This window comes from Sturnira hondurensis, unplaced genomic scaffold (genome assembly GCF_014824575.4).
Source record: "Sturnira hondurensis isolate 20B ecotype Veracruz unplaced genomic scaffold, ASM1482457v3 Scaffold0019006, whole genome shotgun sequence".
Classification (NCBI taxonomy): Eukaryota; Metazoa; Chordata; class Mammalia; order Chiroptera; family Phyllostomidae; genus Sturnira; species Sturnira hondurensis.
Window position 1 is genome coordinate 9,264,552 of NW_028091637.1, and position 20,759 is coordinate 9,285,310.

General features: G+C 38.7%; 1 protein-coding gene and 1 non-coding gene across 2 annotated transcripts in view; one reads left to right on the plus strand and one right to left on the minus strand.

Annotated features, from left to right (window-relative positions):
• Positions 1-2,731: 2,731 nt before the first annotated feature.
• Positions 2,732-20,759, plus strand: part of STT3B (STT3 oligosaccharyltransferase complex catalytic subunit B) — a 92,588-nt gene continuing 74,560 nt past the window's right edge. Inside the window, exon 1 of the mRNA XM_037070845.1 lies at positions 2,732-3,466. Within this exon, the coding sequence (XP_036926740.1) occupies positions 3,153-3,466 (314 nt within the window). The 5' untranslated portion in view covers positions 2,732-3,152. The remainder of the gene's footprint in view (positions 3,467-20,759) is intronic.
• On the minus strand, positions 12,251-12,376 carry LOC119004139 (small nucleolar RNA SNORA81). Its single transcript, XR_005070132.1, has one exon. It is a non-coding gene; the product is annotated as a small nucleolar RNA SNORA81 (small nucleolar RNA).

The following is a 20,759-nucleotide window of genomic DNA, read 5'->3' on the forward strand; positions in this document are numbered from 1 at the left end:
TCAAGAAGCTCATGCACAGAGAGGGAAAGCAATACACTCAAACTTCATGCACACACTGGAAACCATTTCTCTACATTGGTGGGCTGGAAACTGAGAATTCGCTGGTCCCTTCTGCAAAGTGCTTTCCACGTTGCAGTTTTTTTCCCTTTTTATTTTCCATGTTGCATTCTTGGTAATCTTTCAAAATACCCATCTGATCATCCCTCCCACTCCATCTTATGAACACCGCATCCTGCTAAAATCCTTCATGGCTTCCTATTACTCCCAGCTTGAAACAAAAAACAATAACTCAGCATGACCTATACTACTGGGCCATTTCTTCAACGCTTACCCCACATTGTTCCACTGTCAGTGTTGCAGCCATATTGGCCCCTATCTGGGTTCCTTATACTTGCCTCCCCAGCCACACTGCAGGGCTTTTTTGCATGTGCATCTCTGTTTGGGTAAGTCTTTCCATTCTTTTTTTCTTCCTGGTCCATTCATTCTAACCACCAGTCCTCCGCCCTAATAATGGTTCCTCAGAGAAATTTTCTCATCTTTTGCAGACTGAATCCCCCATGCATCTCTTTTCCATAGTATTTTTCACATTGCACTGGGGTACTTAGCAGTGTGAATTTTTTTTTATGCCCATGTCCCTAGAGCTGGCTGGTGAGCTCCACGAGGGCAAGAACCATGTTTCTCAGGTTCCCTATTGCATCCCAGTGCCCACATAGTGCTTAGCATAAAGGAGGCACTCAATAAATACTTGTTGAATGAACAGATGAGTAAGTACATAAATGAATACCAAGAATAACTGGGTTTTTCCTACTGCTTTTATTGTCATCGTTATGCTGTATTTGCATATATTCCATAACAACTTCTCAAAATATTTTCAGATAAGCAATCTCATTTGATATAAACAATTGACTTTAAGAGTAGAAAGGTCAGCCCATGCAGGTGACTTACTGGGCTAGTGAGCAACGATGTGGGAACACTACCAAGTCTTACCACTTTCCAGACCAGGGGTCTGGCAGCCAAAGACAATAGTGTAGAACTTAATAAGTAGAATCTACAAAAAAGACAATGAAATAGAAATACTCAAATGTTACAACAAAAACACAAAATAAATTTCATTTCAGGCCGATAGAACTCTGGTTCACACAACATGGGCACAAATACTCTAAATGCCACATTTTAGCACACATGGTTGAAGAACATGTCACTTTTTTGATACAACAGGACTGTCATAATTCTCATTAAAATGTAGATGTTCAATAAATGTCTGCTATTAAATTGCTGGTGGGAAAAGCCTATTTCTGGAAACCTTTCGATTCTTTCCTTAATGCAACTTTATTTATTTATCTTTCTACAAAAAGAAAAAGTTAATCACTTAGCAAGTTAAAAAAGGAGCAGGACCCATTAGAAGAGCAATCTCAAACTATTCTGTTAACATTTTGAAAAGACCTACTATTTAAACACAATTTCTAAATGTGTTTAAATGTCCTAAATGTGTTGTTTTTAAATGACTTAAGAAAATAATTGAATGTCTGTACATTAAGTGAATACATGCTTTTAAGTCGTTATTTATTTAACAAAAGGACAATTAACTGTTAATTTATATTAACAGTTCATTATTTACTGAGTGTTGGGCGGGGGCTTGTATCAGATGAGTTAGCACTAGAGTCCGTACAATTCAGCTTTATAAACTCGCTTTAAAAACTCATTTTACACTGAGTTTAGTCTACCCGGTCGCATTTTCTTTTTGGAAAGAAAGTATAAAAATACAAGCTAGGCGCGCAAAATTCGCGTACAAGAATCCTGAATTCGTTATCATTTACTAAAGAGAGAATTGGGTAACAGCTATAAAGTCCACACAAAGTTGAACCGTTTCATTCGTTTGATGTAACGTATGCAGCCATTAAAATGAATTCCTGCATTTTCCCCATATTTCCAGGGAACCAATATTTTTTCGCAATTAGGAAAATACAATGAAAAAAGCGAGACAACGCACTTTGCCTGCCCCTCTAGGTCTTCCCGAAGCTAGGGGCTGTCTGTGGGCTTTGAAGAGTTCTCCGCACCGGAAAACTTGTCTTAGCTCGCAGTTTCGTCGGCAGAACGCCTGGCGCACCCTGCGGGTCGGACTGTGGCCTCGCCAAGTCCGCCCCAAGGGTGGCTCAGTCGCTGTTCTGGGTGCAGGGCGCCCCGGGCGGCCAAGCCCAGCCGGCCAGACACGCGCGACGAAGACTAACGTAGCGCGCCTGCGCGCTCAGTCACGTGTTAAGCGCTCCGCGCAAAGCAGGTTAAAAGTCGCGACCGTGGCAAGCCCGCGAACTCCTGGCTGATAGACACGGTGCTCAGTCTCCCTAAAGTGGTTTTTGTCGGAGGCCGCTCTGCTGTGTTGAGCACCGCCTGACCTCTCCCTCGAACGGGCTTAGCTCTTTGCACCTAGTGGAGCCGCTTAGCGCCCTTCCTTGCCGACAACACCAGCGCGCGAAACCTCATCTTTCAACTGACAATGAAGCTACAGCCGCGCAGCACGGCCGCTCCCGGCGAATGGGCGCGAGGCCGGGAGGGGAGAGGGGAGGAAGGACGGTTGAACCTATCCCCGCCCCAGCTCGCGCCCCTATTGGTGGGCTCCGCAATCCTGGGCCCGCCCGCTAACGGACCTGTCGCATTGTGACAGGTGGAAAAGCCAGTTCCTGTTGGGTTGGGGGCGGAGTCACGGGTTGCCTGAGCTCCGCCTGGGCTCCAGGGGGTTCCTCCTCCTGCTCCTCTCCGCGGGGCGGGCGGCGGGTGTGAGGGAGAATGTCATTGCTGTTCCGATTCGAGGTGCTGCCTCCGTCTGCTCCTGCTCTTTCTCTGGCGCCCTCGTCCCGTCGGCTTTCGCCGCAGCCGAAGCTTCACTGGTGATACGGATGGCTAATGGGGCGCTAGGGCCATCCGAGTTGAGAGAGCGGCGGTCGCGGCCGCTGCGGAGGCGTAGATTCCCCACCGCCACCTCCACCCCCAGTTCCCCGGCCTCGCGGCGCTGAGGGCGGGAGCGCGCGGCGCTCTCCCCTCCTCCTTTTTCTTCCTCCTCCTTCGCCTCCTCCTCCTCCTCGGGTCCCCGCCCAGCACCCCTCGCACCAGGCGGCGGCGGCGGCGAGGAGCGAGACCCGCCGCCGGGGCACAACATGGCGGAGCCCTCGGCCCCGGAGAGCAAGCACAAGTCGTCCCTCAACTCGTCCCCGTGGAGCGGCCTCATGGCTCTGGGGAACAGCCGGCACGGCCACCACGGGCCCGGGGCCCAGTGCGCGCACAAGGCGGCGGGCGGCGTGGCGTCGCCTAAGCCGGCCCCTGCGGGGCTGTCCGGGGGTCTGTCGCAGCCGGCCGGCTGGCAGTCGCTGCTCTCCTTCACCATCCTTTTTCTGGCCTGGCTGGCCGGCTTCAGCTCGCGCCTCTTCGCCGTCATTCGCTTCGAAAGCATCATTCACGAGTTCGACCCGTGGTGAGTGCCCCGCCGCCCCTCCCCCGCCCGCGGCCCGCCGAGACCCGGGACTCGCGGCTCTCCCCGGACCTGGCCCCGCGCTGCCGCCGAGCCCCGCTCACTCTCCCGCAGAGGCGGGCGCGCCCCCTCCCCGTGAGCGAAGTTTCCTCGGAGTAGCTCGAGACGAGGAGTCGGGGTCCCCGAGTGGGACCTTGACCCCCGGCGGGGCAAGTGTATCGACTCCCAGGAGGGTGAACGAAGCCCCTCGCAGCCGGCTGGTGTCCCAGAGTCCGGCCGGGCCACTCCGGGAGCCCGCAGACTCGTGGCGGACTCCGCGCCTCCCCGCCCGTGGCTATCGCCGCCTTTCATTTTTTGTGAGCGCGTGTTCGTTGGTTGGGATGGGATCGGCCAGGGGTTGCCTTGCTGCGGTTGGAGATGAGCCTGGATGTACCGCCGCTCCATCTACTCAGATGTAGCCGCTCCATCTACTCTCGTTTCAAAAATATACTCGCAGTTCACCGTTTTCTGAGAGAGAGTTGAGTGAGGTTGTAGGCAAGGAAATAACATCCTTGAAAGTGATCTGAAAGCTGGGGAGTCTTATTTATTTAACATTAGATATTTTTTCCAAGTGTGGGTTTTTTCAAGGTTCTCAAGTGTACTCACTGTGCACCTCACTGTTCCATAACTATCTTGGATTGCTTTTTAGAGCAAAATCGTTGTTCTATTGGCTAAACTGTCACCCTCTGTATGCTGTGCACGGTATCGGAAAGCATTGCATTAGTTCCTTTATTGGTCTCTACAGGAAGATTGTGGATTAGAGAACAAACTACCACGGCGATAGGGAGCCCTGGATGGTAATACCGGAGTTGCACATGGTGTGTGCATTCAGGTTAACTGACTTGAATGTTACGGAAAAGTAGCCCATTTAACGCAATAGCCAGTTTAGACACTATATTGGTCTGTGAATTATCTAGATAGGAAGATTAATTTTTTCGAACTTGCCAACCTGAGTTTGTTTATACCTTTTAAACTAAATTCATTTTGTTGACCTCTTACTTGCCAGGTCTAACTGAACTTTAGGATATTTGTCATTTAAAATACAGAGAGAAAATCTTGAGAGATACTAAATACATAGACAATATTTTGTGGAATAAGTTACCCACATATCAAAGTACTGGATTGGAGTTCTGTTATGGATAGAAAAATTGATAATACATCCTGTATTGAATACCAGAGGGGCCCACTTACTGAGAATTCAAGTTAGGATAACAGTTAATTACTGTGACATTCTTCTGTGAAACATTTTCATTCCATTTTAGAAGTTTTGATTTTTTTTCCTATAACTTTCTTTGAAAGCTGTGAAAAGACTTTATTATATGTTCTATTACAGAATTAAAAAACAACTTTTATGTTAATTGGAATGACAGAAGAAAGTAAATTACTGTGAAGCTTTGTGAATTAGGTGCAGAATTTAGTCTTTGCTTTGAAACACCAGATTAGATAAAAATGAAATTGGAACCAGAAAATGAAAACCGCTAGTATTTTACTGAACAGTGTGAAAAGAGAAAGTTCTGTGTGTGTTTTTTTCGGATTACAGCAGAAGTGCATGGCTGACCAAACATTAGTGGTAACAAAAATTGTATGTTTCCAGAGTATCATTCTTACAAACGGAAGGCCTAATATTAGTAGTAATGTTGAGGGTAATATTAAGGATTGCAGAAAAATTCAGAGCTGAATGATGAGATGATTTTGTCATCATTTCCTTATTTTGAAGGAAGATTAGAAATCTCTCTTGAGATTCCAAATCAATCTCTCTTGAGTCATCCAAAGATCAGTAATCATGAAAAGTCTTACTAGGTTGCTTTGCAGATAATATTTCTTTTATTTTTAAGTATGGCAAAGAATGAAACATTGTTTTCTTTCTCTGGTTTCAAAAATATACTTGAAGGACATAACCTTTTTTTATCCACATGAAAATTTGTTTCATTTCTATTTTTCTATGTATAAAAACACTTCACATTTCAGAAACTTTATCCTTGAGCTAAATGTGTACCATTTGAGTTCTAAATCACAATACACAAAGTTAAAGGTATATACACCATCTTCAGTCTTAAAGACCTACTACTTACTTCATTTAGGTGTTCTGCTTACTGATAGTTTTAATATTTGCATTTTGTTAGATTTCTGATGAAATATTTATGTTCGTAATGTTAGATTTCTGATTAATTATAAACAGCCCTTTATAATAAAGGAATTGTCCCTATCCCTTATTGGGAACAGAGATAAACCTGACGTCTAAGTATAATTCAGGTGACTTGAATGAGAGACTAAGGTTTAGGACAAAACGAAATCCTGTTCACTCACTTTTCATATTCTGTAAAGATTTCAGGTAGTTAGGCTTCTCATTCTTAAAATCTATTGTTGAAAATTTTTAAACAGAGGGGTTTAGGTATCGATCGCCTGTTGTTTGGATTTTTAAAACAGTTCTACAAAGCTGCTAATAGTACCAATACTTTGACCGATCTACCGCCTAACATCCTAATGTTATATGCTAGCTTGGAAGTCTTACACATTACCATTTTAACATTTAGCAATGGATATGCACCTTTAATAATACCGAAATGTTCCTCTCAGGTTCTGTATCTACAAACCAGTTTATTCTGGCCTTCTTTGATCTATTTTTTTCATGTCTCTGTTAACAGCTTTATTTCTGAAGTATTCTTAGTGAAAAGTTTACTTTCTCTGTTTATTATTTCTGTAAATTTTACAGTTCTTAAATTAAGTAAGACTTTAGTTAGCTGTTGAAGGTGACTCATTGTCACAAAGTTATACTTGTTTTTGAAATTGTCAGTTTTTAAAAAGAATAAATCCTACCAGTTATAAGGGGTAGTATATGGTGTTGAATATTATCTATTTACTGGAGTTTAAAGTACAACACACATTTTTAGAACTTAGCGACATTATTGGTAATGATTTTTCTGCCACTTCATTAATTTCCTCCCTTATCAGTTGAGTTGATCAGACATGAGGAAGCAGTTTGAGAATATGTTCTCTACTTGTCAGACATTTGGTTGACCACCTAGTTTAGCAGCACCTAATTTTATCTTATTTTTATCTGGAGCAGAATGTAATTTCCACTTCTTTTTGTTGTAACTGTTACACTTTTACATTATGTTAACCAAGTACCTTTTCCATAACCGCTGTCTTGGTAAATGAGGGTAACTTTCCCACCAAAGCAATGTAAAATCTCCCTATGTAAGGAGAGCTGCCCTTTTCCCTGCCTGGACAGGTTGTGGTGGATTCTCCCCAGAGATGTAGAGAGAATTCTCTGAACCTCTAGTGTGGGCTGCACCTCAAAGTTGAAACTTGAATGCAATTTTCTATAGACTCTGGTATATATAGGTTAATTAGTACAGAATATGTTTTCAAAGGAGTGATAAACCTTTGAAACATTAGCCGTTTATAAGTTGGGGACTACTTCCTGTTCTCTGAGGTCGTCATGTTTTTCTTCACTTTCCAGATGACAAAAAGAGGCTACTGACCTCAGTTCTGAAGAAGACAAAATGGGTAATAAAACCAGTTTTAGAACAAAGCATCCCCAAATCTTTAAAAAAAAAAAGTGTGGAATCATTAGCAACAGCAGTTCAGCTGCACTTCAGAACAGGTATACTGTCACTGATTTCATATGAGGTAATTTAAATTTTTTCTAGCCTTGAGCTCTTGAGATCATTTTAAGGTACAAGAACATTTAGGGAGGAGCTGCAGGGAGTGTGAGCATTGAGATGCTGGATTGGACCTGCTCCCATTTAGGGTGAGTGCAGTGGCTCCTGTAGGTAGTAATCATGGGTTTCATGAGGCATATATAATAAGTCTTGGGTTAGTTAGAATCTGTCCCAAAGACTTTAGAATTTTTTTTTTAGGGTTTTCTTGAGGACTAACTTGGTAAGACTGAATACCCCTTACTGCCATATGTAATTTGCATAAAGGCAACATTGGTTGTACTGTAGGCCAGGCATGAGAAACTCAAAGTAAAGATTTAGTTTTAGGCTCTGACCCAGTTGTTATGAATTATGGAGAAACTTACTGGCCTGACTTTACTTACTCTGTCTCTGATTTGTATTCTCCCAGTAACTTTTGAGTGCTTTCTAATATGAGAAAGTGTTAAAAGTTCTTTTTGTTGTAATATCTTAGTATCCATCAGTGCATACTTGCTGCCAAACATAATGGAAAGATTATTATTTTTGAGTGACCAAATCATTTTTCCCAATCTATGAAAGCTTAATGCTTTTAGAGAGAGAAACAATACTGTGTTAACCTAAATTACAAAGTTTATAAAGTACTTCACAGTGCAACATATCTACATATTTCAAAATTGTTTATATTATGAAACTTTTCAAACATACTGAAAAGTTGAAAGATTGTTATAGTGAACACTCCTACTCAACACCTAGATTCTACAGTTAATGTTTTACTTCATCATCTTTCTGTCTACGCATTACTGCTTTTAAACCTTGCTTGTAGATACTGATAGTATACTGTTCATGCAAAATAAAGAATGTTGTCTTTGTTCCCTAAGTCCATAATAAAGAGGATCTCTTATTTTTGGATAGCATTCGTTTTCTTTAGTACTTGAACATAATGGGTGTGAATACTCTTTCTACATGCTCCTCAATTGGATGGCAGATTAGAATTGGATTTAGTCATTCTGGGTTTTGGTTAGTAACTTACCTGAGTACATCATTAGTTGAATAACTTGACTTTGCTGAATTTGATGTTTGAGGAGAAACCCAGAAGTTGTTAGAAGGGTATTTGTGATGGTTTTATTAGACTTAATTGATGTGGAATTCCTAAATTCTTTTGAATTATTAGAAGCTTTTCATGGGTGAGCCTGTTGCTTACTCTGTCTTACTCATGTTCTTTCTTTGCCATGTTTTATCTGGATAAAATACTTAATTTAGTTTTATATATGCAAAAGTGGCTTCCTGACAGTTCCTACAATGAATAGGAAAAAAGAAAAACATTTTCAAGTAATATAGGGATCACAAATATAATACATGGACCAAATTAATACATGGAAAGGAAAAGAAATGTAAATGGTTACTCTATCTTCACTCCTTTATTTGAGTTACCTGATTCTGGTGGTTAGTTTTTGTTCTTAAGCCACTTATTCTTTTCTGAGGTTTCTGTGTCCTCACTTTACCATGACTAATTTCCAAGAATTTAAAAATTTATATAGGAAGTGATAATACTATAGAATTTGGGGGTGGGTAGGAGTATGTTAAGTAAGGGGTAGAAGAAGCTCTTATATTTTAGGTAAATGTAGGTTACTAGCATTTGTTTGCCAGGAAACCTAACTACTATATGGAATTCTGTTTCTTTGGGAAAATGCTTTCATAGTTTAACAAGAAAGACAGCTACATATTTTGGAATATTACCTGTATATAAGTTGGTGACTGCCTTTATGTCAGTCAAGTTTGTACTGTTCTTAAATAAGTGAATTTCTAAGGAATTGTGACTGGTACCCTAATTAAAGTGACCATATCATCTGTGACCATTTGTTATTCTTTCTGTGGAACTTAGTGTTGTAGGGTAACTAATAAATGGTGTAAATGGTAGTAAGCACTCCATTTTTACAGTGTCTTACAACTTGATTTAGATCTCAGAATTGAGATTGGGTAACATCTCTTATTTCTATAAATAAAAGATATTTCAATTTGGTGTTCCCCACAAGAATTGAATAATACATACCCATCTATGTCCTTTATTTTATTTCTTTATTTATTTTTAGAGAGAGGGGAAGGGAAGGAGAAAGTGGGAGAGAAACATCAATGTGTGGTTGCCTCTCATGTATCTCCTACTGGGGACCTGGCCTACAACCCAGGCATGTGCCCTGACTGGGAATCGAACCAGCGACCCTTGGCTTCACAGGCCCAAGCTCAGTCCACTGAGCTACACCAGCCAGGGCTTATCTATGTCCTTTTTACTGCATCCTCTGCCTCCAAGGCCAACTTAAATGAAAGTGTCCTTCATTTAATTTGTTTTTTAATCAGCTGTCCTGATTTAAGTCTTAACATATTGGCCTATCAAAATGCCTGGGCACAATCTGTGTTCTAGCTAAACTCACTCCACTAGCTTGGTGATGGCTAATTACTTTGCTTTAATGTAGGAAAGAGAAGAGTTGGTGATGGCTTGAAGTTTTTAAATCTGGATGACTAGGGAATTGTCAGAGATAGCAACTTTAAGAGAATAGCTGAATGAGAGGAAAAGGTAATTTAATCCAATTGAATGTTTACACTTAAATGTATTTTGTTTGTAAGAAGTTCATATTAATGATGTTGGAAGTATTAAGCTCTTCCACTAAAGGGTGGAAGCTAAAATTTTAGAGCAGACCCAGAATTCTTTAGCCTAACAGACTTGTAGAGCATGTAGAACACTCACATGTCGGCCTGTTGGCTTGGCTTGTTTTCTGGGCAAAGAAGCTGACCATCAGAGGGGTGGAATACCTTTTCTACGGTGGTGCAGTTGTAGCTTGGCTAGGTGCTTTTCTGTTTTCTTTGCACCTGTGTTTGCATTGGAGGGAGTTTTATGAGAAGTTGTTTGAAACTTATTTCAGAAGATATGGGAAAGTTAGTTTCTACCACAGGATTGGTAATGTTGACAGTTCAAGTTTAGCTGTTGGAACAGCTTTTGCTGTCAAGTTTGACATCTTTTAGAATTAGTGATTTAAAAAATTGTGTTCATCAGTTATCTGTAATTTCCATACGTTAATAGTTCTCATAGTTTAAGTTTTCAAGCTTTAATTTTTGGCTTTTTCCCCTTCATTCTTGTCCAAAGGGAGATATTGCATGAAGACATAAAGAAATTTTGTTTATATTAGTGAAATGTTGACAATTAGTTGACAGTCAAGTTGATAGTGTTTTTTGGGGAGGGGATATCCTTTTAATTTCACTTCATGCCTTCCACGTTTATTAGCTATTCTCAGGCAGTAAAATATATTTCTTCACAGTACTGTGTTCTTTTATGTAGTGAGATCTAACAAAATGTATTTTGTGTGTTTGGAAATACCTAGTATAATTAACATAATATTATATTAGTTTTGGCTGTATGATATAATGATTCAAAATTTGTATGCATTTCAAAATGATTACCACAGTTAGTCTAGTTAATATTCATCACTGTACATAGTTATGAAAATTTCTTGTGAGAACTTTTAAGATCTTTTAGCACCTCATGCCTATTCTTCAAACACCAGTAACTCCAGTAAATAAAGTGCAGGCTACCCTATTTAAGGTTTAATTATTAAAATAAACTATTATACCATCTTGTGTAGAATCTACAGGAAAAACAACGGAGCACTCCTGTCGTTTTTTGAGATATTCTTAGAAAATGCCTTATATGTTTATGTAAGTTTATATAAGCAAGGGGTGTGTTCTACAAAGGCTCTTGCTATCTGTGAGAAGGGGTTTAGTTTCAGTGTTTAAATAATTTTTTATGGTGAAATGATAACATTCTGAAAAGAATATAAGCCTAATTTACAGTGTAGTGACCAATTATAAAATAAAAACCCATGTGGTAATTACCAAGATCAAGAAATAGATCATTGCTACCACCTCAAAAGCCTTTTACATTCCCCCTCCCCACTTTTATAGTTAATTACATCCTTACTTTTCTTCATAGGTGGTATAATTCTTTGTGCATTCCTAAATAATATAGTGTTGCCTGTATTAAAATTTTAAATAAACATACTTTGGCTTCTGTGTCTTGCTATTTTTTGCTCAGCATTGCTTTAAATGTTTATCTTCATTGATCAAAGGGTTGTTGAAAGTGTGTGGATAATAAAGTTTTGCAATGATTTGATCAACCAGGCTGATTTTGAGCTCTTTTGCAGCAGGAAGTACCTAGAAAAGGGAAGGCATTCATCTCTTCGATGGAGATCAAAAATTATTTCAAGATCGAATTTTTGACCTGGAGCCAGCCTTGTCTCTCTAAACAATCTTGACAACTTTTTTAAAGGTACTAACTGGCCGGGTAGATGCAGTCTTACAATTGATAGTGAGACTACAAGGAAGAGTGAGCAGGGGAGGACACATCATTGTCCTTCAAGAGACTAAAAAATAATAAAGTAACCAGACAAATGCAGAGTTATTAGTCTTTGAGTTAACAGTTTTTGCCAACTGTTGTTCAAGTATGTACATTAAAATTTGCATAAGGCAAGGAGTGGTTGTAGTTAGTTCTTGAAGGAAGGGTCTTTTTTTTTCTTGAAAGAAGGAAGTGGTAGTTTTTTCTAGAAATAAAGAAAAAGGAAAAGAAAGACCAAATGTTGGAAGGGGGTGTAAACTAAAGGAATTTAGGAAAACCCTAAGAATAGACTGTTTAGTGTATTGAAATAGTGATATTTTTGTAGAGGATTGATGACCCTGGGCTGTGTGTAATTTTAACTGTGTAGCTCTCATGGGGTCTTGAGTAGCTTGTATTTCTCTTACATTGTTTTCTGTGTTGTTTTCTTATTCCAGTCTTCATGGCTACCACCTTTATTTTTTCCTCAATTTGTGTTTTGTTTATTGATTTAGTACTGTTTTGGTCTTTAGGAAGAATAGGAGAGGTATAATAAGATTCTTCCAGAAACAGTCTTCAGGGAATAAATTTTATTCAAGGAAAGGTAAAGCAAAGGCCATGGATTTTTATATAGGAACTTGAAATGTGTAGTGTGTGTGAATTTTGCATTAAGTGTTAGCAAGTAATTAAGTAGTCTTGGAAAGGTGATTCCAGCTTACAAGCTTTTTTTCCTCCTTCTTTTTTCTAAAGATATGTTGCACCAAATCTTAAGACAAAGGACACTGGACATTAAGAGGTCCACCCCAGTCTTTATAGTCTAGTGCAGTTATTTTTCTTCTGTGTATACTCTGCTAACAAGCTTTTTTAAAATTAGAAAATAGTTCTTCAGACAAACTAAATGCTTTCTAGTGCATTTCTACTTCATTGGTCAGAATGATTTTGATCAAATTCAGGTTTTTTCTTGCTGTGCATTAGTGTGGAGCCCGTCCTACACTACTTAGATGGGTAGCAGTTGGTTTCTTTTGTGAATAGAAGACCGTTACCATAGTTAACTCATTTTTAGTTGAAAATTTCAACCATGTATCTCATAAGAAAGGTATACATACTTATTACCCATTCTCTCCCAAATCCCACATAATATATGCCAGAGAGAAGTATAAATGACTTTGAATCAGGCTTTATTTGGGTAATGGTCCAACTTAATGATTTAAGCTATTTTAATCCCTCTGGTATTCCTCTTATATGAATTCCCCAAGGAAGTAGAGATTCTTTTGTGAACTCTATTAACTGTTAGAAAACATGCCAGGCATACGCCTTTCAGAAATAGCAATCTAGTGTAGCTTAGCACATTTGAGAGGTATAAATACCGGTTTTATTAATCTCAATATAAAGTCATTTAAATTTTGTTCAGAACTGTTCACTTAACAATTAAAATAGGCCAGAGCCATTTTGAAGGCGATTTTAACACCTGTAATGTAAAAACACTCAAGGAGACTTGTTACTTGTTCTTTGCCTAAATGAGCAAGATACTATTATGGCAATAATGATACTCATTTCCCCCCTGTAATGGTAAAAATAACATTGATAAGTTAATTGTTCTCATTATAGACAGACTAATAGATGTGATCTTTTATGGTAAGAACATCTTTTTTAAAATATATTTTATTGATTATGCTATTACAGTTGTCCCATTTCCCCCCTTTATTCCTCTTTGCCCTGCACACCCACATCCCCCCCGCCCCGTTCTTATCCATGGGTCATACATATAAGTTCTTTAGCATCTATATTTCCTATACTATCCTTAATCTCCCTTTGTCTGTTTTCTGCCTACTATTAATTCTACTTATTCTCTGTACCTTTACCCATTCTTCCCCCTCCCCCTTCCTGCTGATAATTCTCCATGTTATCTCCATTTCTGTGATTCTGTTCCTGTTCTAGTTGTTTCCTTAGTTGGTTTTTGTTTTTGGTGTGGTTGTTAATAACTGTGAGTTTGTCATTTTACTGTCCATATTTTTATCTTCTCTTTCTTAGATAAATCCCTTTAACATTTCATATAATAAGGTGATGAACTCCTTTAACTTGACCTTACCTGGGAAGCACTTTATCTGCCCTTCCATTCTAAATGATAGCTTTGCTGGATAGAGTGATCTTGGATGTAGATGGCTTGGAATATTTCTTTACATCTCCTTCTTGCCTACAAGGTTTCTTTTGAGAAATTAGCTGACAGTCTTATGGGAACTCCTTTGTACATAACTGTCTCCTTTTCTTTTCCTGCTTTTAAGGTTCTCTCCTTATCTTTCATCTTGGCTAATGTAATTATGATGTGCCTTGGTGTGTGCTTCCTTGGGTCCAACTTCTTTGGGACTCTCTGAGCTTCCTGAACTTTCTCGAAGCCTATTTCTATTGCCAGGTTGGAGAAGTTCTCCTTAATTATTTGTTTAAATAAGTTTTCAATTTCTTGCTCTTCCTCTTCTCCTTCTTGTGCCCCTGTGATTTGGATGTTGGAACATTTAAAGATAGATGTCCTGGAGGTTCCTGAGCCTCTCCTCTTTTTTTTGAGTTCTTGTTTCTTCTTTTCTGTTTGAATGTTTTTTTCTTCCTTCTGGTCCCCAGTGTTGATTTGAGTCCCAGTTTCCTTCCCATCACTGTTGGTTCCCTGTACATTTTCCCTTTTTTCACTTAGCATAACCTTCATGGTTTTTTTGTTTAATTTTTGACCATATTCAACCAATTCTGTGAGCATCCTGATGACCAGTGTTTCAAACTGTGCATCTAATAAGTTGGTTATCTCTGTCTCTTAGTTGTATTTTTTCTGGAGCTTTGATCTGTTCTTTCATTTGGGCCATATTTTTTTTTATCTCCAGGCGCCTGTTCTATAATAAGGGTCAGAGCCTTGGGTGCTCACCAGAGCGCAGCAACCCACTTGGCTGCGTTGTGATGCTCTATGTGGGAAGGGGACTGAGAGGAAACAGTGCCGCTTGCTTCCCTCTCTGCCGGGTTTCAGTCACCTCCCCTGCTACCCACAGTCAAATTGGGCCCTTCTGGTGCTCATTCCGGGGTGGGTGGGTAGGTTTGTGCATGTTCTAGGACCCTGTGGGTTTCTCCAGTGAATTCTCCGGTGAGGCTGGGAGTTTCTCCTGCTGCCTCAACCCCCACAGGTGTTTTTAGTCAGAGGTTTGAGGTTTTATTTTCCCACACTGGGACCATGGGTTGCGTGGTCTGTTTCCCTCCCTAGTTGTTCCTCTGGCTTATCTGCATGAGAATGTGGGACCAGACCGCACACTCCACCAGTCGGGGACTTGCCTGCCCCACTCCTCCAGCGGCCACCTTGCCAGGAGTCCTCTCCATCGGGCTGCCTGTCTTGACCCCTCCTACAGGTCTGGATGAATGATCCTTCTTCAACTCCATGGTTGTCAGACTTCCATACAGTTTGATTTCCTGGCAGTTCTGGTGGTTTTTTGTTTTTAATTTTGTTATTGTCCTTCTCTTGGTTGTGTGAGAAGGCGTAGTATATCTACCTGTGCCTCCATCATGGCCAGGAGTCAGACATCTTTTCTAATCTTTCTAGAATATTTATCCCTATACTGTATTGGGAACATAGTGACTGTTCAACTTATATTAACACAGATCCTTTATCCTTAATGATAACCACTTTTATGTTTTGGTGATGGTAATAGTACAGGAATTCCTGATTGTGTAACACCTCCATTAACCTTGGGTTTGTTGTTATATTGTGATTTATAATAAGAAATATTGTTTCATCTTCATCTCTGTTTCTTGTACACAGCTCCTAAACTCCTAAGTGATTGTATGTGTATGGGTCTTTTGTGATGTTCATGAGCTGCTAGTGGAGCCAACCTTGTGAGTAGAGAGGGTTGGAACTGTAAGCCCTACCCCCTGACCTTCTGGGAGTAGAGTGAGCCTGGGAGTTAAATCACCAGTGATCAGTAATTTAATCAATCATACCTATGATGGAGCCTCCATAAAAACCCAAAAGGATTGAGTTCATAGTGCTTTCAGATTGAACATTTAGAGATGTGGGAAGAGTGGTGGGCTGGGAGAATGGAACCTCATGTCCCTTCCCACATATCTTGCCCCATGCATCTTTTCCTTCTGCCTGTTCCTGAGTTTTATGCTTTTATAATAAATGGGTGATCTAGTAGGTAAAATGTTTCCCTGAGTTCTGTGACCTGCTCTAGCAAATTAGTCAAACCCAAAGGCGGGGGTGGTTGGAATATAGCCCTTGGGTTAGAGGTGCTGGTAACAACTTGAACTTGCAGTTGGTGTCTGATATTGGTGTGGATGGGGGTGTCAGTCTTGTAGGGCTGAACCCTTAACCTGTGGGATCTGATACTATCTCCAGGTAGATAGTTTCAGAACTGAGTTGAATTGAAGGACACTCAGCTGGTGTTGGTGTCTTGAGAATTGCTTGGTGCTGTGAACCACCCCACCTCCTCCCTGCCCAGTCTACACACACCTTTTAGTAGTGGACGTCATAATCTCTCCTCAATTAAGGTGTGGTTTTAATCTTATAGAAGGAAAGAGTTGATGGAGATGCTTACACAAGTAATCTATATGTGTCAGTGATTACTGTTGGTACTTGGGAGATGGCTGGCTGGCTGACTCACTTAGGAAGAACCTTAGGGGAGGAAGATTTTTGTTCTACGAATATTTCTTCCAAGTACAAGTGACTCTTAGGGAGTTCTGTCTCAAGTTTTATCTCACTAGTTAAGGAACCTGAAATAAGAAAAGAGAGTAGTTAATATCTAAAAAAAACATGAAAAAAGTTTCAGTGCTGTTAACTTTTAAAAAAATTTTTATTTAACTCTTGTTCAAGTACAGTTTTCTTTCTTGTATTCCCAGACCTGCCCGCCCCCACCCCCCCGCCCAGTGCTGTTAACTTTTGAAATAGATAAAAGACATGGCAGCAATAGAAGTAAATTTCTAAGCTGGCATTTTGTTTGAACTTGCATAATTCTTGATGTGGAGGAAGAATAAGAATAGAAATTATCATTGAATATACAGGTATTAGAATATGCTAAATTAATGAAAATGATGAGTTTGGGTGGAGTTAGATTAATGATCCATTTGGTTTTTTGGCTCTTGATTTAACTTTATGATTGTAGGTAATTTATATGGAAATTAAGCAACACTTTAGGAAGGCATCATGGTTCTGATCTCATTTACACTTTCTCTTGAGAGATTAAAGTATACTAAATAAAAATACTCATTAGGGGTGAAATAAGGTTTTTGGCTGTATTAAAGTGTTTCTGCAATGGAAATATTTTTGCGTCTAATTGCTGGGACAGTCATTGAATATTGTAGGCCTTAATCATTTAAATAAGCCAAGACATGAAGTCTTGATCTTCATTTGCTCTACTTGAACTCTAACAAAATGACTGGTCAACTATTTAATTATACTGTTACTTCAAGTAGTGACAGTATTCCTGTTCTAAATCTGATATGCTGTAATGATCAGTTTTAGACGTTTTTGCTTAAAAATGATGTGTGCTTTTAAAACAAACTCTTTATCAATGTTCCTTTTAAAAAAATCTGCTACAGTGACCAGGGTTTGTTGAATATATTGACAAATAGAACACTGAATAGGTTCTTAATTTAAAAAATTTAATAAAGGTGCTTTATGGAAATTGAATTTTAAAACAAAAACTATTTTTACTCTAAACCGTAGCTGAAGAAAACTTTTATTTTAATATGCTAACCAGCTTCCTGGCATTTGAAGAACAAGATAATGAAACAGTGTGGTAGATGAAATGAATATAATCTTAAAATTGTGTAAAGACCAGTCATTTGTTTAAAGTAGAAGAATGAACTTGAGAAGAAATTAATGTCCTTTTAAATAAAGCTATTTTTGAAGGTTGTTAAAATAAGCCAGTCCCTTAATTAGAGAGATCTTTTTTCCTGTTAAGATACTTTAATTTTGCCCTGGCTGGTGTAGCTCAGTGGATTGAGTGCAGGCCTGCGAACCACACGATCGCAGTTCGATTCCCAGTCAGGGCATATGCCTGGATTGCAGGTCAGTTCCCAGCAGGGGACTCGAGAGGCAACCATACATTGATATTTCTCTCCTTCTCTCCTTCCCTTCTCCTCTAAAGATAAATAAATAAAATCTAAAAAAAAAAGATACTTTAATTTTGGTTGTAAAAATAATTTACCACGTTTTAATAGTGTCTAATATATACAGCATTTACAAAAAAGAAAATGTTTTCCTTTTGAAGTAAAATTCATTCTAGACTTCTAAAAGTTGGTGTAATAAGTATTCGATATTATAACTGTTCAATACAAACTGCAACATAATATAAATTATATAAATAAAATTTTAATAAATCAAGCTATATTGAAAATTCTAGTTGGATATAAAATTTATGAACCCATATATGTAATTATGAACATAATGATAAACACCTGAGAAACCCCTACCGAACTCTAGAACTAGAATATTACCAATTTCATATTTATTCAAGTTGCTTCTCTAGTTTATTATTCTGATTTTCCATTTAGCACTAGGAATCCATTGTCCTGAGTTTAGCATTTCCTTTGCCATATTAAAAAAGAAAAAAACCTCATGTATATTGCTAAGCTTTGCTTTGGAGCTTTGTAAAATAGTATTATCTTGTCATCTTTGGCTTACATTTATACATTTGCTAGTTGATAGACATTTGGGTTTCCATTGTTTCAGAGTGCTACTGTAATACATATATGTGTGTGTTTGCTAGGGTGTATGCCTGGTAATTTTGTCATAGTATGTTTCAGTTATTTATAAAAATATAGTGCACAACTTCAAAATTTAGTGACAAAACAGTATATCCTTACTTCACAATTCTGTGGATTTATTGGGATGTTCTGCTTCATGGTGCCATCTGTGGTGCTGGGATTATTGCAGTCATCTGGAGGCTGAACAGGCTACAGTCATCTAGATGGGGCTAGAATGGCTGGGATGCTAGACAGTTTAGACTGTTTAGCAGTCTAAAATAAAAGACATTTTTCATTTTTACCAATAAATTTATTGATTTGGATATTTTCAGTATGTCACCTATCTTCCGCTATTGGCTTCTAGAGGGTAGAGGACAGGGGTGTGGGCAAACATCTTCCAGTGCTTAAGACAGCGCACCACAAAGAATTATTTGGCCAAAGTATCAATAGTACCAAGAAACTTCGCAGACCACTTTTGACACATTCTGTCAGTCCCAGCACCTTCTCCATACACTACACAAATCTCTTTTTTCCATTTCAATTGCATTTTTATCCTCCTTGAAAAAAATGCTGCGTATTTTCTTCCATATTCAAATCAAAATGGACAAAAATTCACCAGTTTTGATTTTTTTTTAATGCAGGGCTAATATAACAGCTGTAACAATACAATGTAACATTTGTTTTGAATGAAGTTAAAGACACCTAAGTACTACTAGATACATCTTGAAAAAATGTAACAGACTTTTTGGCCTACCCAACAGCATGATGCCACCATCAGTCTGCTTCTTATGTCCCTCCCCCTCCAAAAGATTGAGGCTCAGAAAAATTTACAAATAATTTTTATTCATTTAAGGTCCACTATAACATTTTAGATGAAGTGACTTTTTTTATGAGGAGACTCAGGCCAGGTGACTTGCCTAGAGTGACAGACTAGAATCAGCACATTCAACTTCAAGTTCTTTCTCGTCTCCCCTGCCTCCCCCTGCTTCCCCTGCCTCCCCCTGCCTTCCCCTGCCTTCTCCTGCCTTCCCCATTCCTCAGTATTTTTTCCTCTAACTTACTCAGTTGGATTAGTAAGTTAGGAGCTGCCAGTCCATTGCAGACACTTGTATTTTTGGTAGCCAAACTAGTTTTGCAACCATTTCTCCCGCTTTGAGGATATGATGGAGTTAAGAAGAGAGTGGAAAGAAACTGACTGGTTTTCTTGACTGACCCTACCTCCAGACTTTATCATGGAAATCAAGGTTCTTAAATGTTGTGGTCAAAATAGTTTTTATAAAATTATATATTCATTAGTTTCGAGAAGTTTTTTGATTTCTTCCCTAATTTCAATCTTGACCCATTAGTTTTTATAAAATTATAATAGAAGCCAGAGATTCACAATTAATACTCAAATATTTGCCATAGGTAGTTTAAAAAGAATGCTGTAGGCATACAGCTGAATTGCCTTAAAACTGAAAATGCCACAGAGCAATTCTGAATTCCACGGGACTTTGAATAAATTAAACAATTTGCCTGAACTAATACAAAATATGCAGAAATAAACTTATAGACATTTCTTCCCAATCCTCATTTAGAGGATTGTTCTATGTAAGTATAGTTTCTGATCATTACAATTCTATATCCTAAAGACAGACATCTCAGTATATCTATCTCTCCAGTATAGAAGCTTGACTTACTTTCATGTCATCAGATTTCTTGGATCTAAGATTCAAAGGCAGAAGTGAAAGTGATGATAGTACTTACTGGCGGATTCTTTGACATGTAGTGGAATACAAGCATCTTTAGACCTTGATGAGGAATCTATTCCACCAGTGATAAGAGCCATTGAATGACTGATCTCATTCATTTTTATTCTGTCCTGTCCCAGATTCTTCCACTTTGTGTCATGAGTAAAAATTACCCTTCCTCAAGGAGTAAACTGAGGTATATTTGTTACAAGGTTGATGCAATGTTACCATGATAAAACATAGGTGCCAAGTAATTTGGCAAAAGGGTAATGCCAGATTCTACCATGTTGAGTATAGTATAACACCATTTGTAAAATGGAGGGGGGAAATGTAAGTCTGTTTAAAATCCAATAAATGCATTGTAACATTTGTAATTTTCAGAATAAACACATTTTAAAAGAGTGTACCAAAAACCTGCTACTATTCTGAGTTTAATACATGTTATTTTATAAAAATTACTTATTTTATGAAATTAGATGTGTGAAACATACTAAAGCTTTTATTTAGTTCAGTATTTCACATCATCTTGCTTTGAACCCCTGTTAAAAGCAGAGAGGAAACTGACTCATTCTCTTTTTTATTTTCATTCTTAACTCCTTATGTTTTTACTGATACTTTTCTCTTTGAAAATGGAATACTAAAACTAGGTATATTGAATCACTTTTGGGTTCTCTGAAATATACATGGTCTGGCAGAAATAAGACCTGCTTGAGTGTGGTTGGTAGGGTAATAATACGGGTATAATCATTTATAGTTTTAATTTGAACATTTCACCTAAAATGTCATTAGCTGTGCTTGAATGCAATATTGTTACATTA